The sequence below is a fragment of the Anopheles coluzzii genome, chromosome X (genome assembly GCF_943734685.1).
Source record: "Anopheles coluzzii chromosome X, AcolN3, whole genome shotgun sequence".
NCBI lineage: Eukaryota > Metazoa > Arthropoda > Insecta > Diptera > Culicidae > Anopheles > Anopheles coluzzii.
The window spans coordinates 5,702,375-5,722,623 of NC_064669.1; the positions used below are offsets into that span (position 1 = coordinate 5,702,375).

Sequence of the window (20,249 nt, forward strand, 5' to 3'; positions counted from 1 at the left end):
CGATGTGGTGATAAATTTTGATTTGTCGTTATTAGTCATTACCATTGTCAAAATGCAACATTTGTACTTCGTGTGTCATTGTGCGAAGGCGCACAGTAACTAAATAACAGTAGCAGAGTAAATTCATGAATTTCATGAACTGTTTATTAGAAGTTACGAGAAAAAATTAAATGAGATTCTAAGTCCAAGAATAAGTCTATAGAGTCACTGCTCTATAGATTCATTCATTCCTTCAGTAATAAATACCTGAAGATTCATGAAGCTCCAATGGGTCATGAATCTTTACAGATGTATAAATATCTATCTAACGATGTCCTCTTTTTAGCTTCTTTGCTACACTTGATTACAAAGACGGTTTGAAGTTTTTTTTATCTAGATAGGTTTCAATTTACCTGAAGTCTTCGGGATACTTTTAGAATTCATTTTGTGCTACTTTATGGTTGACCTTCACAAATCGTTCAAAATCCGTGGAAATTTAGGATTCTTTTTATTTTAGAGATTCATGAAACTTTTGAGAGGTTAGATTCAAAGAATCGGTGAAGATTCAAATGAACGAATACTTACGAAAGATTCATGAAACACAACACTAGTCAAATACAAGACCTTTGCATAAGTTCAAAATAAGACCTATCCATCGACCTGTATCGTATACGAACTCTGGAATCGCTACTGGAGTTTGACCAGTGTAGTCCTGGTTGGTTAATATTATAATATGTATGGAATGGTAAAAACTAACAGCTCAACGGATACGGTTTATGAGAAATGTCAATTCTTTGATGACGATTTTTTTTTAGATACTTTGAGCCAATTGGCCTCATGCAAGTAAGATCGATATTTGTAGCAAAAGCCGAGAGGTATTTTGATTTGTTTTGGTATTTTGATATGCATTTACTAATACTTAACAAAACCTTACGATTGCTTGGGGAGCTATTTCATTTATTTATCAAAAAATATCCTCCCAGGCGCAGCTAGGCGTATAGCTTGCCGAGCCCTGGGCCGGAAGAGTGCCACACAAAACCACGATCCAGACACTTCAATGACGACAGAGACCCAACGGCCCTCAATGACAGCAGCGCTTTCTCTCGCTCTTGCACGCTGAGCAAATGTGATCGTTTGCCCGTTTCGCTGTGTGCGTAGCGAGACGCCATGAGACATTAGTCATCCGGCAAGCCGCAAGATGCTGACGCGCCGTTCGCGCGTGCTGTACCGTTGTGAGCGTGTGTGAGTGCGCGTGAACGAAAACGAGACAGCGCGCTACCGATTGGAAGCGAGATGCAAGGCGGTGCGTCCAGCGAAAGCAATACGCAACCGTTTCGCTGCGTACCCGCGGCTGCCAGTTCGCTGTGTGGTGCGTCCGTTACAAGTCGAAAGGCAGCGTCCGCTCTCGAAGGTGCGCGAAGCCGTACACGTTTCGGTACACGCGTAAAATCCAAACAAACTACACCGGCAGTGTTTCGCAGTGCTTTGCTTGCGGTGTGTGTGTGTGTGTGTGTGTTTTGTCTACAATTTTCCTGGTACGTGATGTTGTGTCAAGTGTGACTTATTTTTCAATTTTTAAGAACCCGATAATCCCGATCGCGCTGGCGTTTGCGTTGGAACCGCGCGATTGTGTTTGTGCTTTGGCGTGTGCGTGTGCCTTGTTTCCTCTGTCCAAGCTGTTTTGATAGTGCCCTCGTGGCTTGGCTGTGGTTTGAAGCAGACTGTGTGGTTCGCGCAAACAACGATTGGGCTCAAAACTCCCGCGAGCGCTTTTATCAGAATTGGCAGCAAAACGGAGCAAACAACATCCACCGCAGCGTGTGTATGTGTGCGCGCGTACACACTTATCGCCGTTCCGTGCAGCCCGATAGTGAACCTGGATTCAATTCTTCAATCACACCAACACAAGCACGCCTCAGTGCGCCCTCGTTTGCCAGACATAGGGGTGCATCATTCTGCTTTTTTTTTGTAACAAAATTAGGGGTTGAACGAGAAATAACCACTGCGAGACGTACGCACTGGCATTGCGTTTTTGCATTCGTCTCTTTCCCCTTAGCTTTCGGTTTGCTTCTTTGTTTTCGGGGACAGATTTTGGTGCTCGCTTGTCCTGGAACTAGAGATGGGTAATCCGGTGTAGAGTCATGGGTCCTTCGCGACTCCGGCTCTGAAAAACTAAACCTGATTCCCGATTAATGTCGGGTTTTGACTCCGCAATTCCGAACGAGTTCGTTTCCAGTTTAATTACCTTATTTTTTAAATGTTTCCCTCTTGCGGGTCATTGCTACCAGAAAGAAACAATTTGAAGATTTGGCAAAATTGTTTTTCGAAAATATTAGCAAAGAAATAGAGAATGAGCGAATGAAGAACAAGTTAGAGTGAAAAAGAAAAAGTTATAAAAGTCATACGCCACTACTAGAAATTAAGAGGCATCCTTTAGGTATGTACATGCGTTTTTATTAAGTTATCTTACGCTGATAGTTTGTCAACTGTACTCAGAAGACGATACACCCATTCGCTTCAACCTGCTCAGCAGCACACTAGGCATGTTTTGGCATCTTACACAGCTCTTTTGCTGGAAGTATCCTACCAGGAGGGAGCCTGTGAAGCAGAGCCTAGTGCTGCCTTCAGAAGTTGTACAATGTCTCCCTGCTGGATGATCTTGGATTGTTGTTGCAGTGCAGAGAGGAGTTGTATCTTCGAAATGAAGGATTTTCGCGCTGGAGTTTGAATTGCCGCCAGAGGTCTTCACATGAGACTCTGATTCCAACACCGGAGATCAGTCCGGGATCGGATCGATCAGACTCCGCAACAAATGGGAATCCTTCCCATCACTAGTCGGAACGTCACGGCCGGCAGCAGACCACCAGAAGATGCACCCGCAAGAGCGGCTTGCGCAGTAAGCGTTGCGTTTGCGTTCATCAAGCCGCGCACGTTCGCTGCGTAGGAAATTGTAAGCCCGTGAACGGACACACATTCTCCAATTTCCACCGTGGGTTGTGTGATTTTCGAGTGTGTTGAGAGGGATGAACGCGAAGGGGAAACCCGATCAGCCGAGCACGCTGAGTCTGATTTATTTTTAGAGCACGCAGAGGCAACGACGGGTACTGCACTTTCCGTTCGGCGCAATCGAAGCACCATCATCATCATCATGCTTGCCGATCTTCCAACTGGCCACACCAGGAATGCGTTTATGTGTGTGTGTGTGTGTGTTTTCCTCACTTTTTATGTGACCGATGCTAGATTCATGTAGTCTTTTTACTTCTTCAGAAAAAAATGGAGCAAACCCAATGTTTCTGTGTAGTTATCGCTCTACACGCCCCATAAACCGCTCTCACAATATCAACTCCACACACACACACACACCGCCCCGTCGTTACAGCCGCAAAATGGTCGACGAATGGGTCACTGTGGGGGTTTTTTTTTCTTGTTACGATTTATTTTCGAAAAAATGCTGTCCAGAGCGCTAATGATAAGTCTGCACAGAGAGCGGACGTTAGCGCACGACCCCGCCAGTGAAAGCGTGAGATAAAGGGCCCGGGGGAGGAGGGTTGGAGGGGTCAGAAACCTCGGGAAGCCCGTTATCGCGTCTAATGGAACCGCAGCCGGAACACTCGAGTGGGGAGGAGGCTTGGGGGGGGGGACACACCACGCTGCACGTACTGCTCAAGTTACATGTCCGGCGACACAAAGTGCCGTGTCCCTCTCAATCAACCAATTCAACTTTGCCGGGCGACGACCCAATTCTACACGATCAAACTAAGAGCGGCGTGACGTCATCGTGGCTGGTTGGGAACCGTTCCCGCCACGACTGCAAAAATTGTGCACCGTTTTGGGCCTCCAAAACGTGCCCCGAAGTTCGTCGAATCGTTGGACCTGTCGAATTATGTGCATTTTTACACTGGTGAGCACTTTTCTTATCTCCGTGTGATATGGTGCTGGCAGAGGCGCGGGCCTGTAGATATCTCTTGTCTCCAGAGATAGTGGAGGTGAGCTTGCAACATTATTTCGTATTTCAAGAAATGGTAGCATTTTTACCCTTTCTGCTGGACTTCAAAGCGTTTTGAAAGCGACAAGGAAAAAACAGTTCAAAGGCAGAAGGGGGATGCATTCTGTGGACATCGAATTATTTCTCCAACATCTTGCACGGTAGCTTGTCGCAAGTAATTTGTCCTTCAAACCTAGTAGTTCCCTCAATTCCCAGGTCAATTCGTTCAATCAACGGAGCGCACTATTGGCCAATCGTGTCATTAGCGTGCGAGGTGTTAAAATTCTCTAGCAACTTCCTGACACAAAAAAAGACGTTCCAGCTTGAAGTCACCGCTCACACGGCGTTGGTGTATTGCCAGCAGGCACTGACTGGTTATCGGTCGTGTGCTAACCAAATTGGCAAATTATCTCCAATTAGAATCGGGCGAATCTCTTATCTTTCGGATGCTTGCCTAAGTTGCTTAGCAGGGAACTTCCTGAAATTCGGAACAAGAACTCGGAAGATGTAACTCTGTTCTTTTTTTTCTGAAGAGCTAACAGCACTCACTGCCGACATCTGCAGGTCTTTCGGAGCTGCAAGTGGGGAGTGCCCCGTGCCGAGGTACTAATCCCATGACCTAACAACAAGTAGTCTCCCCAGCAGCTTCACCAGCAGATCACACCGATGTAACCGAAAGCCGTATGCCCAGCATCAACTCTCACTCGTAATGCCACAGCACAGCACGGTCGGTTTCCCGATTACGTAAAACCAAACCCGCACAATGGAAAACGGCGGGGCAGGCTGGGAAAATGATCCAAACACCCGGCGCCCTCATTACGGGATCAATCATCATTATCCACAGCTCCCCCTTCCCCATGGTGCCCCAATGCATTTGCCCCATTGGCATTGGATTTGCCGTTTACTTCACCCCAGCACACGGCCGGTATACTAATCTCGGAGTAAAGTGAAGTAAAGCACAACAACAACAACAACAAAAACAACTTCACAAACCAGAACTAGAATAGGAGCGGCCAGCACGTCGCAAAAGTGAGGTAAACATAGTTAAATTAATAGCAAGAGAACCCCGTTTGCAGGGGGGCCTAGAGTCGGCCGCAAGGTCAGCCAGTACGCTCGTCGCTTGTCGCACCGCCTGCACATTTAAATTCAAATCACCCTTATGTTGATTCCGCGCGCAGCAGCCTACAAGTGTGAGCGGGTTGAAATTGAATTAGTACACAAAGAGGAGGAAGAAAACGAGGTGAAGCCATGCGTGTGTGTGTTACCTTTCATATCACAGCGGTATGGCATTGATGGTCTATTCGCGCTGTTTGTGACCTGTTGACGATGTTTTTTTTTGTTGTTGTTGTTGTTGCGCTATATCGGGGAACAAGTGGCGATAGTGAACTGCTGCTCGTGCTCGAAGCAGGAAGATGATGTCATCGGTTGGTAGCAAAAGAACCGCTGAATCGTGGAATCACCCCTTCGGCATTCAATCTGCGGCGGATGAGGGTGTTTGCGTATGTAGTGGTGGTTAGGGGGAGATGCGAGGCAATTTGCAAGCTTATGACGCAGCGCACTGCTGAACTTCCAGGAAACTGGTTGATGCGTTAACTCTCCGATTGCTATGTGATGGCTTCTTAAGGGTTAATGATGATGAAATAACGTGCTCAAACGATCCGAGGCCATATGCCAGGTGCCGGTGCGGGTTTTAGCAAAGACCTGGGCTGCGTTCACTCAAGCACATCCAGGACCGGTGGCGGCTAAAAGGTGAAGGCTTCCCCCAATGAGACGCAGAAATCAATACGTAGGGTTGTAGGGGAGAACCGGGGCAGCATGGGCATGTTAAGCAGTTTGATGAGCATTTATGAAAATATTCTACGAAAACCAATTCTTCTTACATTATGCTATGCTTCTAGTGTTTATTTTTGGATTAAAATTGAGCCACAAAAGCAAAAAAAAAATTAATACAAATAAACTATTTAATAAAATTTGATGTTTCAAGTGACGTCATTTTGCAACACGAGGTAAAATGGACAAAGTTATGGGGCAAAATGGGTATACAGGAGAGACCCTCGAGTTACGACGATTTTGATTTCGATCAAGAACTGTACAGGAACGAGCACGCATGATGCAGAACAATTTGACAAGTAGCCAAAAGTTCGTTACATGCAGTTTGACAGCTAAGAGCCCTTTTCGATTAAAATCGCCAGAAAATTGCTCGAAGTTTTGATCAATTTGCCAGGGCTTTCTGTTGTCAAATGGCATCCAAGATGGCCAACCCGATTTTACCTCGTCCCTACACAGTCCTTGATTTCGTACGTGCACGGTTGTCATTCAGCTGAAAATGTAAGATTTACTGGTAGTAACCGTTACATAGATATTCATGAAGATTTCCTGTACAAATGCACTCTTGAAAATTATGTTCGCTAAAATGCACGAAATGCTTGTTTTTGACTCGCCAACCTCGGTTATAAATGGATGGATTGAAAGATATTCGACCTACGTCTTTTTTGACTTACACCTTTGCTTGGGGACCATAACAACAACAGCACTTCAGTGTAATAGTAAAAGCTTTAGCGAAATAAATGGTTTCTCTTCCTATCTTGACAATTGTACAATATTAATTTAATTGTTGTTTCATAACGCGTCCTGAAATATGCATGGTGTTGGTGAAACACTTCAAAGAATACACCTTGTGAAATAATGCTTAAATAATCGGTTCCCATTTTGCCCCGTTCTTCCCTTACCACACCAGCTCCAGTTTTCAGTTCCATCCGCATCTGATGTGGCGGTGGACTTTGTTGGGATGTTTATTATTTTCTGTTATGCCAAGCGAGGGCAGCAGCTTCTCGCCGATTGCATCAGTGTTTTGGGTAAACAAAAATCTCACCCACCCCAAAGCGAGTAGCGCCCAGTGCATAAATAATGGAAAAGATCGACGATGGTGCGCTGGGAAAAGGGGCAACAAAAGAGGGGGGGGGGTTGGAAAATGAATTCCACAATGGTGCGTCGCGGCTGCACCACAATGCGCACCCTTTGTCTTTTTTGCTTTGTTTTGCTGGAGCGCGCCGTATGGTCTACACAAGTGCCTCACTGTGCGTGGTTTTATATTATACACTCAACTACTCCCCAAAGAACCCATTTTTTTTTTTTGGTTTCGTTGCACTGTTTTGTCGCGCACAATGTAAGGGAAAGCCGCGTGGGACGGTTGACCGACCAACAAAAATGACGACGACAACCGCTGATAACGACGCCGGCTTCCACTGTTGCCCAACCGAACCGGAACCAAACCCGTCGATAGAGCGCACCCATGGTGTGAGCCAGCCTTTTCCCGCGACACAAGGCGTCAAACCACGCGCGCAAATGTCAAGGGAAACTCGCTCGCGTCCGTCCCGCATGGACGCATCGCCATTAATACGCGAAAGAAGCGTGCGATGATGACTCACGCTTCCCTCGCTCACTTCGCAGGTGATTCATGGCCTGCCTTCCGTGCCACTGTGGAGTGTGATCATCGGTGCGGCCCCGATGTTGTCAATCGATAATCGATCTGTGTCTCTCTGTTGGGGTTGGTTTTTCTTGCTTTCTTTTTCTGGAGATGGCTTTCGCGCCTCGTCTACAAAACTGACGGAGCGGGGACCCCCTTATCAGTGCCGAATGTCCGACCTGGTGTGATATTGATTCGTGTCTGTTTGCTTATAAACCCCTCCCATCCTCCCACCGGACCGAGCGCGATTTCCGTTGGATTTTCCACCTACACAGCAACAGAAAAATGGGTGCGTGGTCGTCGTCGTCGTCGGCCCACCAAACGCAAACAAACTACACACACACACACACACACACAAACGGAGGGGAAGTACTGTGTGTGGGAGATGCGGTGGTGGGAAATCTATTACCCTCTGAGTGGGCGACAGTGTCCAGATGTTGCCAGCCCAGCCAGCAGCTCGGGAAATTCTTGGTTTATTTTCGAGCAAAGGAGGTACTTTGGGGCGAGAAGAAGTAGACCGGCAAAAAACTGAACTCGCACCGTGACCGTGGTGTATGTGTCCTCTTTTGTTGGTTTGTCAGTTTTGCACTGTTGCGAGTTCCAAAATAGAATGCCAAGATTGCTTTGGTTGGTTGATGCTTTGCCAACCAAAACAAAACAAACTATGAAGCGTACACTGTGGTCCCAGGGTCACGACTATTAAGACATATGTAGAGAAGTAGGACGTCGAACTCTGCGGCCAAATGATTCATTCTTGTACCCAGGGCGCCTCCAACTAATCTTGCTGTTGGTGGAATCCCTATATCCTCCCGACATACAAGGGTTCTCATAGTTCTGGGACACTCATAATTCTTGGTTCTTTCTTGAGGGAAGTTAACTCTATGTGACAGGAATTAGACTACACGGCACTCTTTTTAGAAAGGTTCGTTTGAAATCCATTAGGAATGTTCAATTTCAGAATCGCTGAAAACCCCTGTAAGGATCTAGCAGCTAGTTCGAAGATAGTTCGAAGGCGCAATAGTCACACGGGTCGTTAAAAGCATTGGAAACGAATTCTTCGGCAAGTCGCAACCGTGCGTGACAGGGTCACATAAACTAAAAGTTCCCAAGTTTTCGCACGACCCGCGCTGTGCGGGGGCCTTTCTTTACCTGCAATTACCGTAACGGTACACAACCCCTCGCAGTTCCTCGGCGAAAGAGGTTTTCGGTTTTAGATTTACGATTTGTTCTGGGGAGGGAGGGGGAGGAATAGTATCTCCAAGAAGGTGGGCTCGCATGTCGGCGGGTCACGCAAAAGCAAGGTTACACCCGTTACCTTTTGGATCAATGACTTTGATGTTGCTGTGTGCTTTCCTCATTTTTTCAGGAGCTCTCTTCAGGTTTTGGGGGCTTTATAGACAAAACAACCGAAAAGGAGGGAAATATAGAGAAAAGAGTGTGAGGTAGTTAAGGAAGCAAGCCGTAAGAAGTTCCACGACACACAATTATGATGTCCCCGACGGTGAAGCGGTTGGAGCGACCTCCACCGCCACCGACACCCCCGAAACCGGAGCGACATCCTCAGCAGCAGCAGCAGCACGGTGCCGACCCGGGCATGCCAGCAGTTCCTTCCGAAACGCCCGACGAGGAGCAGGTCGTGATGACACCGCTGGGCAAGACGAACACCTCCACGGTGCTGCTGATCGAGCGGAAGCTCATCCAGTCGGTCGGCGAACGGACACACGTGGCCGGTGGGGACCATCGGGGCATCATCATCAACAAAACGGCTGAAGGTAGAAGCGTCAACGCTCCTGCGTCGCCCTGTTTACCGTACGCTCAACTTCCAACATTCCAACCATTGCAGAACAATCGAATCGGCAGCGCGAACCGGCCCAGCTCAGTCTCGAGTTCCGCGTCTTCCTGGTCAGCGCCAACAGTGGCCAGCACTCGCAGGAATCTCGCCGCATCAAGTTCTGGTTCCGGCCGTGGCTGACGTCGGAGAACGTGCAGGCGCAGGTAGCGCAGGACTTCTTCCGCGAGCTCGTCAGCCCGAAAGAGTTTCCGAGGGGTAAGCGCGATGGCGGTTTTAGGGCCTCACATTCGGGCGTCTTTCTAGCTTGCTCTGTTGTTCCTCTTACCTACACAGACTACGTCGGCTTTATCAAGAAGATCATGAAGCTGCTCCAGAAGGGCTACAACGAAATACAGGCCGTCGAGATCGAGCTGCGAATATTGGAGCAAACGTCCGCACCACCATCGAGACCTTGTAAGTAGTAGCGCGCTCTCTTACTGTCTTTATGCATTTCTCCCAATATCCTTCACAATCCCTCCCCAATATATGATGGAAATGGTGGGTTATGGGTGTTCTCCTCCTCTCTCACTCTCTTACATCTTTCTCTTCAATTGCTCTGCTCAAACAACAACAAAAAAATTTTTGGAAACATTCTTGTTAGCACGCCCCGGGCACGTGATCGTTTGCTACGGCAACTGTCACAAGCTCGACCGAAACAATAATAAACCCGGACCGGACCTGGACGGCGATGACGGTGGTGGTGGTGGTGGTGGTGGTGGTAGTAGTAGCGGCAGCATTCATGTTACACCCATCAGCCAGCGCAAACAGAAGGACGAGCGGGACGACCTAGAAGGTACCGCTGTCGTTAGCGGCGAAACACTAATGAAGCGCCTCTGGGTCGACATGTACAATCGCGCCAACTAATGTAGACGTTTCTCTGTGCGTGCCTGTGTGTGTCTGTGTGCGTTTTGTTGGAGAGGCTCATTTACCACACTTAGAATGCCTCCTGTCTAACTACTAACACACACTAATCTACAGTCAAAGGATGGCGGGCCCCTACGGCGTGGCAAAATGGTTGCCGCGCTTCGCCATCGCCATCTTTTTTCGATTTGTTTGCTCCTCTCTGTGTTCGTTCGTTTTGTACAGTAATGTTGAGTTTTATCGTTTTGTTTCTTTTATTTATCTACTGTTTTTTACTTTTCATACTTCTAATTAACTGTGTTTTTATTTATATTTATTTAAACTGCTTTTCTAACTTATTATGGTTACTTTTTTTTCTTGATACTGGAATAATTAAGATCTAAAATTGTAGCTGTGCAAGCGGCGCCATCTTGTAGTGCCCTTTAACCGAAACTAATTCACTGTTACAATTAGCTGTTGATTGCGATTGCTAGACATTTGAGGCCATCAATAAACAAAAATCGTTGCTGTCTAACTGGTTGGTTTGTTTGTTGTTTTTTGCCCGCCTATATTTCTCCATTTCAAAGTAGTGCCCTTCGATTCTAACCTCAATTTATCCCAGGCTGCTTTTGCCCAGACTGTTGAGCGCCGCCGAGTTTTGTAAATCCTGATATTGGGTACATTACCTCATCGTCAGAATTTGTTTGATTGGTGTTATCGCGATGTACATAGTTTTGTTGTTTGATTGCGCTTAATCTGACTGACTCTTCCGGAAACGTGTTGTGTATTTCGTGCCCTATTAACCTACGCTTTCGCGTATGTGCTCCTTTTTCTTCAATTTACTAAACTGTTTCCCCTATTACTCCACCTTCCCAGTGTCGTTCGAGGACGAACAGTTTGAGGTGGTGCCGCTGACGCCGGAGAAAATACTGGAACTGATCGAGCAGGCCTACCCGAACCCCATTGCACCGGAGGACCTGGCAAAGTAAGTAATCTTCGGGCGGTCGCGGAAAAAGCCCGAACCAAACCGACAACCCTCCGCGGTTCGACTCGATTATTGATTGACCCTTTCGCAACACACACCCACAGGGACCACGGTTGGGAGGAGGAGGAGGTGCTCGCCATCATGCTGGTGCTGAAGGAGCGCGGCCTGATTAAATCGATGGAGTACAACGCGTTCACTCGCATTCACCATGACGACCAGGCCATCAAAATCGTCAAGCAGATGCCGACGATCGCGTCGAACAAGCAGCCCACCATTGCCATCATCACCGCGCAGTACTGCGAGAAGCTCGCGGTGGACGCCATGCTCGAGAACAAGGAAACGTTCGTGCGGTACACCACCGTAGGTAAGACCATTCCGTGCTGCTAGCCGACCGGGCTCTCTTTCTTTAATGGGTATATCTGGGAGGGATACCATGACGAAGGTGGGTGGGTAGGCGCCAAGTGTGTTTTCAGGGTCGTATCTAAGGTCTCCCGTTTCCTCTCCCCCAAACCATGACTAAAAAAAAATGCATGACTAAAACCAAATCAACCCCAAACCAAAACCCCAAAATGTTTCACGCCCAGGAACCGCCACTTCCGATAGGCCCACTAACGACGACACAGCGGAACGACACCGACACAGAAGAAAGAATCGGTTCGGTAAGAGACATACACACACACACATACACACCCATACACACTCTACTCAATCACCGTCACATGCTCACGTGCTCGGGTCGGACCGGAAAGTCCTCGTGACGTCACAACACAACCTGCTCGTTCGCTCGCGCCTCGTGTTCGTTCGCCGCTTGCAGCACACTCAAGTCACCCTGTTCACTACCTGTCCAGCTTACCTGTTTCCCGTAGTATATGTTTGTTTGTGAATGTCTTTTTCGGGTCGTTTGTTAAAGCGTTGTTGGTGATGGGCGTTACGCGCAAACGACGCGATGTAGTGCATCACATCAGATCGGCAAATGTTGTGTGTATCCATCTTCGAGGTTTACAGTTTGTTCTAACAAGAGTGTAACAGTTCTAGGAGAAGCAAAAATAGTGATATTAGGCGGTTTTGTAGTTGCAATTTTAGGAGGATTTTTCCAGCATCGGAATCGGTTACGGGATTGAACGTGTAGGTCCGATTCCGGGCTTCCACCAATAGTTCATACTCCAGATTTTCTAGGATGAATGTTTGAACGACAGTTTATTACCGACAGGGCTCAATTATCAACTCGAAAAAGCTTCGAAACTATAGTTGTTCTCAACACAAAATGAATGGCTTAGCATTTAAAATCCTTCACGTTTCCTGTTCCTTAAGAGAGGTTGATTTGATTTGAGAGGCTTTGAAATGATAAAATTAAAACATTACGAGTTTCGAGGATGAATTAGACATTCCATGTCGCATCGCTTCATGTAGTCCTCGCATTAGTAGATCTAATCCTAGTTATTGATATCGAACATGTGATTGAAAACAGCCGTTGTAAAAGGCCGTCAGAACCCACTGTGCATTTTGGTTGCTTTATGTGTTTGTTAGTTTTGTTTGTGAATTTAAGAGGTGATGGAATTAAATAATAGCACCAAAACTGCCTTCATTTAAAATCCTTGTAACAAAACTAATTTGGTTCTTTTTTGCTCTATCTCGCTACTCTCCCCCTCGCTGTCTCCATCCTCAATCTTTCACAGGCGAATCGAACGTGTACACGCTCGGCAACATTGGGGCGCACCGGATCGTCAGCACGAAGCTCCCGTCGGTGGGCAGCACGCGCGAAGCGATGACGGCGGCCGGCAACACGACGACCCGCCTACTCGGCACCTTCCAGAAGGTGGACTACGTGTTCATCGTCGGGGTGGCGGGCGGCATCCCCCACTACACCGACTACCGGCGGCACGTGCGGCTCGGCGACGTGGTGATTGCGGCCGCCGCCCACGAGCCGGCCCTCACCAACGGCAACGGGCCGAAACCGTACTGCTACGTGTACAGCGGCGGCCAGAGCGAGGTGAAGCGCTACTACCCGGCGGACGATGGGCTGCAGGCGATCGGGCGCACGCTCGTGCAGAACGACGACGGCAAAAAACCGTGGCTGCAGTACGTGCAGGAGGGCCTGCAGCAGCTGAGCGGGCGGGGCGGTCACGCCGAGCATGACTTTGCCCGGCCGGCCCCCAACACGGACAAGCTGTACATGAACATCGGCAACAAGAACGTGATCGAGGTGGCGCACCCGATCGCCCAGCCGAGCGGGGAGGGCGACGGGGGCGACGATACGGACGCGAGCGGCGGTGGGCCGGTACCGCACCAGACCCGGCTGCATGCCGGCCCGATCGGCTCCGGCTACGAGCTGGTCCGGTCGGACAGTGCGCGCACCGAGTACGCCCAGGCGTACCAGCTGCTCGCGACCGACAGCGAGATGAACTCGGTGCTGGACAGCATCGTCGGCAACTGCCGGGACAGCTTCATCCTGGTGAAGGGCATCGCGGACTACAAGGACGGCACGACGTCGCGCAAATGGCAAAACTATGCGTCGCTCGCGGCCGCCGCCGTCATGAAAACGATCGTGTGCGCGATGGACGCACCGACGAACGTGTAGAAAAAAAAAGCGAATGGGGAAGGAGGAACGGAGTGTTTTCCTATTAATTTAGTAGTAAGAGGGGGGAAGCAGTAAGCAATCGGTAGGGTGAATTGAAGATGCAACCAATGGAGGAATTAAAGCGAAACAAAAGGACCAAAAAGCGATTCTAGTAAAGGGAAACCGTTTTAGATATTTATAAATTATAGAGTAATATATGTGTATTTTCCTGTCTATATAAAATGTAAGCGTGCAGCGTTAAAGAGATACAGATGGTCATGGTGTCCCCCTCGCAGCATGTGGACGGACATGTGTCTATTTTCCTTTGTTTCGTTAGAGCACGCGTTCTGGGGCATCCGTTAAGTTGAGCATGGAAGTTGCCCACTACCAACCATTGATGAGTTAGCAGAGGACTCTGTTCTTTCTTTCTATTGTACATATCCTTAAACAAGGCTTGAGTTGATTGAAATAATATTTAAAAACAAAATACAAGCATCATTCGTTCCCAGTCGGTACAGCCACTATATCGTGCAGCAGATGATACGTTCTGTTTTTTTTCTGTCTTTCTCTTTTTTTACCGCCATGATTTTTGCCACCAATTTCGCTTCTCCAAGCGCGCTTATATTACACTTCTATGTACGCAAACAGTTTGCCAACAGTTACCGGGTAAATAAATTTGTAACTAAAAACGGTTGCGCTAATGTCATGTCATCGATGAAAGAAACGCACCTCCTAGCCCCTATTCCAGGCAACCGGCTACACTGGAAGCCAAATTTGGAATGCTTATTTCTCCGATGCTAGATTCTTGGAGAAGAATACAGACACGACACATACCATCTCTTCATCGACTTCAAAGCTGGTGGTGAAGGTGGATGGAAAACTCCCAGGGCCTTTTGTTACCACCAAAGGTCTGCGCCAGGGGGACGGGCTTGCCTGTTCAACTTGGCGCTAGAGAGGGCCATCCGTGCCTCGAGGGTCCGTGGAGACTTCGGGAACCATCTGCTATAAGTCAATCCAGATCCTGGCATACACTGATGATGTAGACATCATTGGTCTGCGGCTCTTCTATGTAACATAAGCCTACCAACCAAGGGATCGAGCAGATAACCTCAGATTGCAGATAAACGAGGCAAAGACCAGACTGATGGTGGCGACATCAGCGGCCCTACCAACAACAATTACTTACGTAGGCTTGACGTAAAGATAGGTGGACACACTGTTGAAGTCGTCCCAGAATTCACCTAACCAGCATGATAGCTGAGCGGAGGAGGCTGGCTGCCAACCGCTCTTTCTACAGTCGAATCAATTCCAGAGCTGATTCCGATGCTGGAATCGATTCTGATTTCGCAGTCGATTCCGGAGTTGATTTCGGAGTTGACTTCGGAGCTGATTTCGGAGTTAACTTAATCAGAATTGACTCCAAAAATGGAATTAGCTACGGAATGAGAATCAGTCCTTGAATTGAAATAAGAAGTTTCAGAAGCGAAATTAGCCCGATAATCTCCATGAGAACGTTTACAAGTAAATTATGATTCTTTGCGGTTATCAACACGTAGCATCATTGGACCCAAACGCCTATTCTTGGAGAGTTGCCGAAACCGACTCCGTTTCGAAGCCGATTCTGATTTTGGAGCCAATTCCGATTCCGGAGCCAATTCAGGCCGGGATAACGGACTGGCAGACGATGGAGAACGTGAGCGGTTTCGGACACTCCTGAGGCAGGCTAAGACCGCAGAGTAGTTGTAAGCACAGTGAGACCCCTCATAATGAGTACCCCTTATAACCAGTTTTTCGCATAACGAACAAATCTAAATGCTCTATAGACACCCTTCTTAACGCGTAAAATCTCAGAAAATGAGCATTTTTTTTTGTTCCCGCTAAGAAATCGTGACCATTTGGAGAGTTTCAACACTAAGAATCGTTAAATATCAAGCTATTTCCAAATGTGGGCAGTGTACAAGTGCGGAGGAAACGCGTAAGGGAGATGACACATCAACGCCCACTGCTAGTCCTTAACTCCCGAGGTCATACACGAATCGAAAAAAGCCGGGGTGGCTCGTGGGCGCGTCCACTCCACGTCCAGATAACTCTTTTCAGAGCAGATAGCGGAGCTGAGAGTTTTGCTGCGGTTCTACGATAGGTGAAGTAAGTTAGGTACTGTCTTCAGTTTTATTGCTCCATTTGCTTCCTTCTAATTTGACAATTTGCTTGACATTCTTGATCTACTTGTTCGTGAAGGCGAGAATTTCAATACTAAGAATTGACCGATGCATTACTGTTGCCAGTTGGAGGTGTTCCGCATGGTGGAGATGCATATAATCCCAATATACCTGCGCTTTTCTTAGCCTGGAACCAATGATGTTACCTTTCATTCAAGTGAGTCATTGAAACGGATTTAACTCGTTATAAGGGGTTCTACTGCAGGTGTATAAGTAAGTGACAGTATAAACAAACTTGACTAAGGAAGAAGTGTTTGCAACAAACAAAACCGTTGGGTTTCACAATGAAGAACACCTTTTATTCGTTACACTTTCTTTTTACGCGGGAGAGGTTGGATAGCATCTCTCCCTCCTGAACGCATGCAACTACTTTAGCCGTGATGGTTAACTGGTAGCCGGTTTGAATATAGCATTCGCGATTTGACGGCTGTGTTGCAGCGGAGGAGCAAACAATCGTTATCTTACAATATATATATGCCATTTATCTAATACAAGTGTTATAAAGTGATCTGTTTGTTTGTTGGTTTTTTCATAATGTTTGCACACATGCACACCATTCTTATATTTAGTTAGCGTGATTTAGGGAAAAGTAGCGTAAATAGCTCTTTCCTCCTCTGACTCTTTCTTCTTTTATAAGGTTGAGATTTGATTGAAGCGTACCGTATGCACAATTCCCCAAGCACATTGTCCTCTAGAGTTGCCTTTGTTCTGTATTTTTTGTTTGTTAAAAATGTTCTTTGCGCTCTCCCGCTGGCACACGAGAAGAGTAATTTAATCTATACACAATGCATTTGCTCGTAATTAAGCACCTTTTTGCAAATTATTTGCGCGTATAAAACCACCCAATAAATATGACATGTAGAAACAAAATACAAAAATATTGCCCACTCCGGATAACTGCGCCGGATGATCGAGATGAAAGCAGAAATACATACATTAAAAAAAAAACCCTTTGATAAAATGTATAACACATACACGAAAATTGCGCAACAAGACACTCCAGAGAACGAAGTTAAAATCCCATCGCTCTTGTTTCAACCAAAGAGCGCCATGGAGAGAGGATTTCCAGTGCAGAAAAAAGTGCTTCTTACTGCGGCGGCTGACCGTAGTAGCCGTAGCCACCCTGCGGCGGCGGACCTTGCGGACCGGGCGGCGGCATCTGCGTGTTGGGCGGGCGCTGCGGATACTGCGGATAGCCGGCCTGGGCGGGCGGATACTGGCCCTGGGGGACGGGCAGCGGCGCGTACGACTGCTGATGGTAGGGCGGATGGGGCGGATAAACACCCGGCCCGGCCGGTCCCGGGGCGCCCTGCTGCTGCTGCTGTTGCTGCTGTTGGCCGGGCACGCCGGCGCTGGCTGGTTGCTGCTGCTGTTGTTGCTGCTGCTGCTGCTGGTAGCTCGAAACGGGCGGCTGGCCGTGCTGCTGCTGCGCGTTTGGTGGCTGGGCGTTGTAGGCGCCACCGGGCGGCATGGAGCCCGCACCGGCCGACACCCCGCCCGGATTGGCGGTCGGGTAGGAGGAGGTCGTGGTGGCCGGTATGGCCGACGACGGTACCACCCCGCCGGCAGTGACGGCCGTCTGTGGTGGTTGCTGCTGCTGCTGCTGCTGCTGCTGCTGGCCCGGATAGGCGGCTGCCTGTCCGGCAACGGTGCCACCGGCCCCGCCCGCTCCAGCCTGGCCAGCGCCACTGGTCGGGATCGGGCCGGCGGCGTTCGGTGGACCGCTGCCCGGATAGCCGGTCGCGTACTGGGGCTGCTGGGGCATCGGGTACCCGGGCGTCTGGGCCGGATAGCCCCCGACCTGGCCCTGCGGCGGATGTCCGCCCTGCTGTCCCGGGCCGGCCGGCTGCCCGTACGGGCCGTTCGGACCGCCGGCCGCTGCAGCCGCTCCGGCACCGGCCCCGCCGCCCGCGCCCGGATAGCCCGGGTAGCCGTGTGGGGGCGGTGGGCCACCGGGACCACCCTGGGGCGGATACTGGACGGGCGGCTGTCCGGGCGGACCGTAGCCCACGTGCGGCTGCGCGTTAGGCGCTCCCGGCGGCAGACCCTGCTGGTAGCCCTGCGGCCCAGCTCCACCGCCAGCAGCGGCTGCCCCACCGCCCGCTCCCGGATGCTGTCCGGCGGTGGTGGCGCCCGGGTACGGTGACGCCGGCGGCACCTGCCCACCAGCCGAGCCGGCCGGCGGTACGACCCCTGCATGGTGGCCGTAGCCCTGCGGTGTGCCCGCATTCGGCGGCCCGTACCCCTGCACCTGGTTTGGCGGCCCACCGTACGGCGAGTAGCCGGTTTGCGCACCGTACGGCGCCTGGTTCGGGGGCGGATAGCCCGGATAGTGCGAGTGCTGCACGTTGTAGGCCGCCCGCTGCTGGTAGCCGGAGGTTTGGGGCGGTAGCGGCTGGCTCGCCGGCTGCTGCTGCTGCTGCTGAGCACCCTGCGGGCCGGGAATGCCCGCGGCACGGATCGCACCGCCCGGGCCGACATTTTGCTGATTAACGAGCCCTTGCTGCTGTTGCTGCTGCTGCTGGCCACCGACCACGGGCGCGTTGGACACCGGTGGCATGGGCCCGCCGGCAGTGCCAGGCGCACGGTAGCCGCCCTGCTGATTGCCACCGCTCCCACCCATCACCACATTCTGGCCCGGCTGGTTCGGGCCCGGTGGTACCGCGTTCGGGCCGAGCCCGGCGCCCGGAGGCATACCGGGCTGCTGCTGGCCCGGCTGCTGCTGCTGTTGCTGCATACCGGGCGACGGATTCGGTGGCCCGTGGGGATTGTGCTGCTGGCCGGGCGGCCCCACCACCCCGTTGCTAGCGTGCGGCTGGCCCTGCTGCTGGCCCGGCTGCTGCGGTTGTTGCGGCGCCTGTCCGGGCTGCGGATAGCCCGGCATTCCGCCCGGCTGCTGGCCCGGCCCTTGCATCATGCTCCCGTCGTGCGATGGCGGAGGAGGCTGCTGCTGCTGCTGCTGCTGTTGTTGCTGCTGTTGTTGTTGCTGCTGTTGTTGCTGTTGCTGCTGCTGCTGCTGTATCGCGTGCAGCATTTGTGGCGGCTAAAAAAAGGCAAAACAAAAGCGGGATGAGTGAAAAAAAAAGTGTGCACGAAAAATACGATAAGGGGAAGAGAACCAAAGAACGCACCGGAAGCAGCGAGGAAACGTTCTGCTGCGGGTCGGCCAGGTTCGCCAGGTAGACGAGGTTGCGGTGCAGCGCCACCTGGTACGACATGCTTTCGCTCGACTTGCCCGCGTACTGGAACTCCTGGATCGTCTGTATCAGGCCCGCGTTCTCGTCCAGTATCTTCTGGATGTGCATCGAGCTCGGCGGCGGACCCTGGCCACGGTTCGGCGGGTTGCCGCTGCGGCCCCCGCCCGGACCACCACCACCCGCCGCTTGCTGTGACTGTTCAAGAGAGAGAGAGAGAGGGAACATGAGTACAGCGAGGCCTTTCCATCACGGGGCTCGTCTTACCTGCTGGGAGTAGGCGAGCGACATCCTTCTGCACTACGGTATACAAGTGTGTGCGTGCGTGAAAGTGTGCTACGTCACTTTATTCGCTTGCGAACCACGTTCCGCTGTTGTACACTCGTCCGTAGCGGGTGTGTGCGTAATTTCCGGACAAAAAAAAGAATTTCACCACCAAAAAAACGACACCGGCGGCACAAACAACGCTACACGGCCTTTGCTTTGGTTTGGTGTGCGTCGCTTCCTCCGTATGGTGCGCTGCCTTTGATTGCGCTTTGTCGTCATACACTACTGTCCACTAAAAGTACACACACACACACCGACGCAAGTAGGTCCGTGAGAAACCCTTTCTTTTTTTTTTTGCTCCTAACCCTGCATCACGCACTCACGATCGCATTCACTATTTGCTGCTCACACAAAAAGGTTCAAAACGGACGCCAGTCGAGTGGCGATCTGGAAGCATTGTTCTTCTTCCTTTTTTCTTCTTCGCCCTACGCACGGGCACGGGATTCGCAAAAAATGGCCGCCTGACAGCAGCTGCCGTGTGCGCTGTTTACAACTGGTTCATGTGACAGTATTCGTGCTCTCTTGCTCTCTCTCCTTCGTTGTCCCACTCTGCAGCGAGTTGTTATCATATTTAAACTCCGTGAAATGTGTGATAAAAATCATAGTTTCGTGAATTAAAAATATTCAAAGTTATTTTTTCAGCCAAAGGAGCAGCAAAAGCTCACAATAATATTAAGAAAATATGTTTGGTTTTGTATCATGCAGTCCGTTTGTTTACATTTACCGACGGCAAAGCGCGGTGTGTTGACAGTTGCTGTGACCTTGTCAAGATTCATGCAAGAAAAGGTTTGCGTCAGTGCAGGGGTTTCGATCAGATTGCGACACGGTTCTCGACTTACGCGGATTCGGAGATACGCGGTTTTATA

The 20,249-nt window shown here is 50.0% G+C and overlaps 2 protein-coding genes across 6 annotated transcripts; one reads left to right on the plus strand and one right to left on the minus strand.

Moving 5' to 3' along the window:
• The first annotated feature begins 1,183 nt into the window (after positions 1–1,183).
• Positions 1,184–14,332, plus strand: LOC120949910 (uncharacterized). 5 transcript variants are annotated; one of them, XM_040367509.2, is made up of 9 exons: positions 1,184–1,514; positions 8,797–9,202; positions 9,274–9,477; positions 9,556–9,675; positions 9,863–10,054; positions 10,978–11,086; positions 11,191–11,450; positions 11,671–11,745; positions 12,763–14,332. In XM_040367509.2, the coding sequence occupies exons 2-9, from the start codon at positions 8,917–8,919 to the stop codon at positions 13,662–13,664; spliced, it is 2,148 nt and encodes a 715-aa protein (XP_040223443.2). In that variant the 5' UTR covers positions 1,184–1,514; positions 8,797–8,916; the 3' UTR covers positions 13,665–14,332. The 5 variants fall into 5 exon arrangements, with proteins under 5 accessions (XP_040223443.2, XP_049464674.1, XP_049464677.1 ...); XM_040367526.2 differs by lacking the exon at positions 1,184–1,514 and adding an exon at positions 3,550–3,880; XM_049608717.1 differs by lacking the exon at positions 11,671–11,745 and having other exon boundaries at positions 1,188–1,514.
• Positions 14,333–16,139: 1,807 nt separating this feature from the next.
• LOC120952202 (basic salivary proline-rich protein 1) lies at positions 16,140–19,995 on the minus strand. Its single transcript, XM_040371450.2, has 3 exons — positions 19,324–19,995; positions 18,994–19,254; positions 16,140–18,905 (listed from the first exon to the last, which is right to left on the minus strand). Exons 1-3 carry the CDS (start codon positions 19,345–19,347, stop codon positions 16,950–16,952), a joined length of 2,241 nt encoding a protein of 746 aa, XP_040227384.2. The 5' UTR covers positions 19,348–19,995; the 3' UTR covers positions 16,140–16,949.
• Between the last annotated feature and the right edge of the window lie 254 nt (positions 19,996–20,249).

What these genes read in the sequence shown, in the direction of transcription:
- LOC120949910 (XM_040367509.2), top strand. Translation starts at nt 8,917, where the DNA reads ATGATGTCCCCGACGGTGAAGCGGTTGGAGCGACCTCCACCGCCACCG. An exon ending in CGAGCGGGACGACCTAGAAG is followed by an intron (nt 10,055 to 10,977) that starts GTACCGCTGTCG and finishes CCACCTTCCCAG; the next exon opens with TGTCGTTCGAGGACGAACAG. An exon ending in CGTGCGGTACACCACCGTAG is followed by an intron (nt 11,451 to 11,670) that starts GTAAGACCATTC and finishes TTTCACGCCCAG; the next exon opens with GAACCGCCACTTCCGATAGG.
- LOC120952202 (XM_040371450.2), bottom strand. Translation starts at nt 19,347, where the DNA reads ATGTCGCTCGCCTACTCCCAGCAG. An exon ending in CGCTCGCCTACTCCCAGCAG is followed by an intron (nt 19,255 to 19,323) that starts GTAAGACGAGCC and finishes TCTCTTGAACAG; the next exon opens with TCACAGCAAGCGGCGGGTGG. An exon ending in ACGTTTCCTCGCTGCTTCCG is followed by an intron (nt 18,906 to 18,993) that starts GTGCGTTCTTTG and finishes GCCTTTTTTTAG; the next exon opens with CCGCCACAAATGCTGCACGC.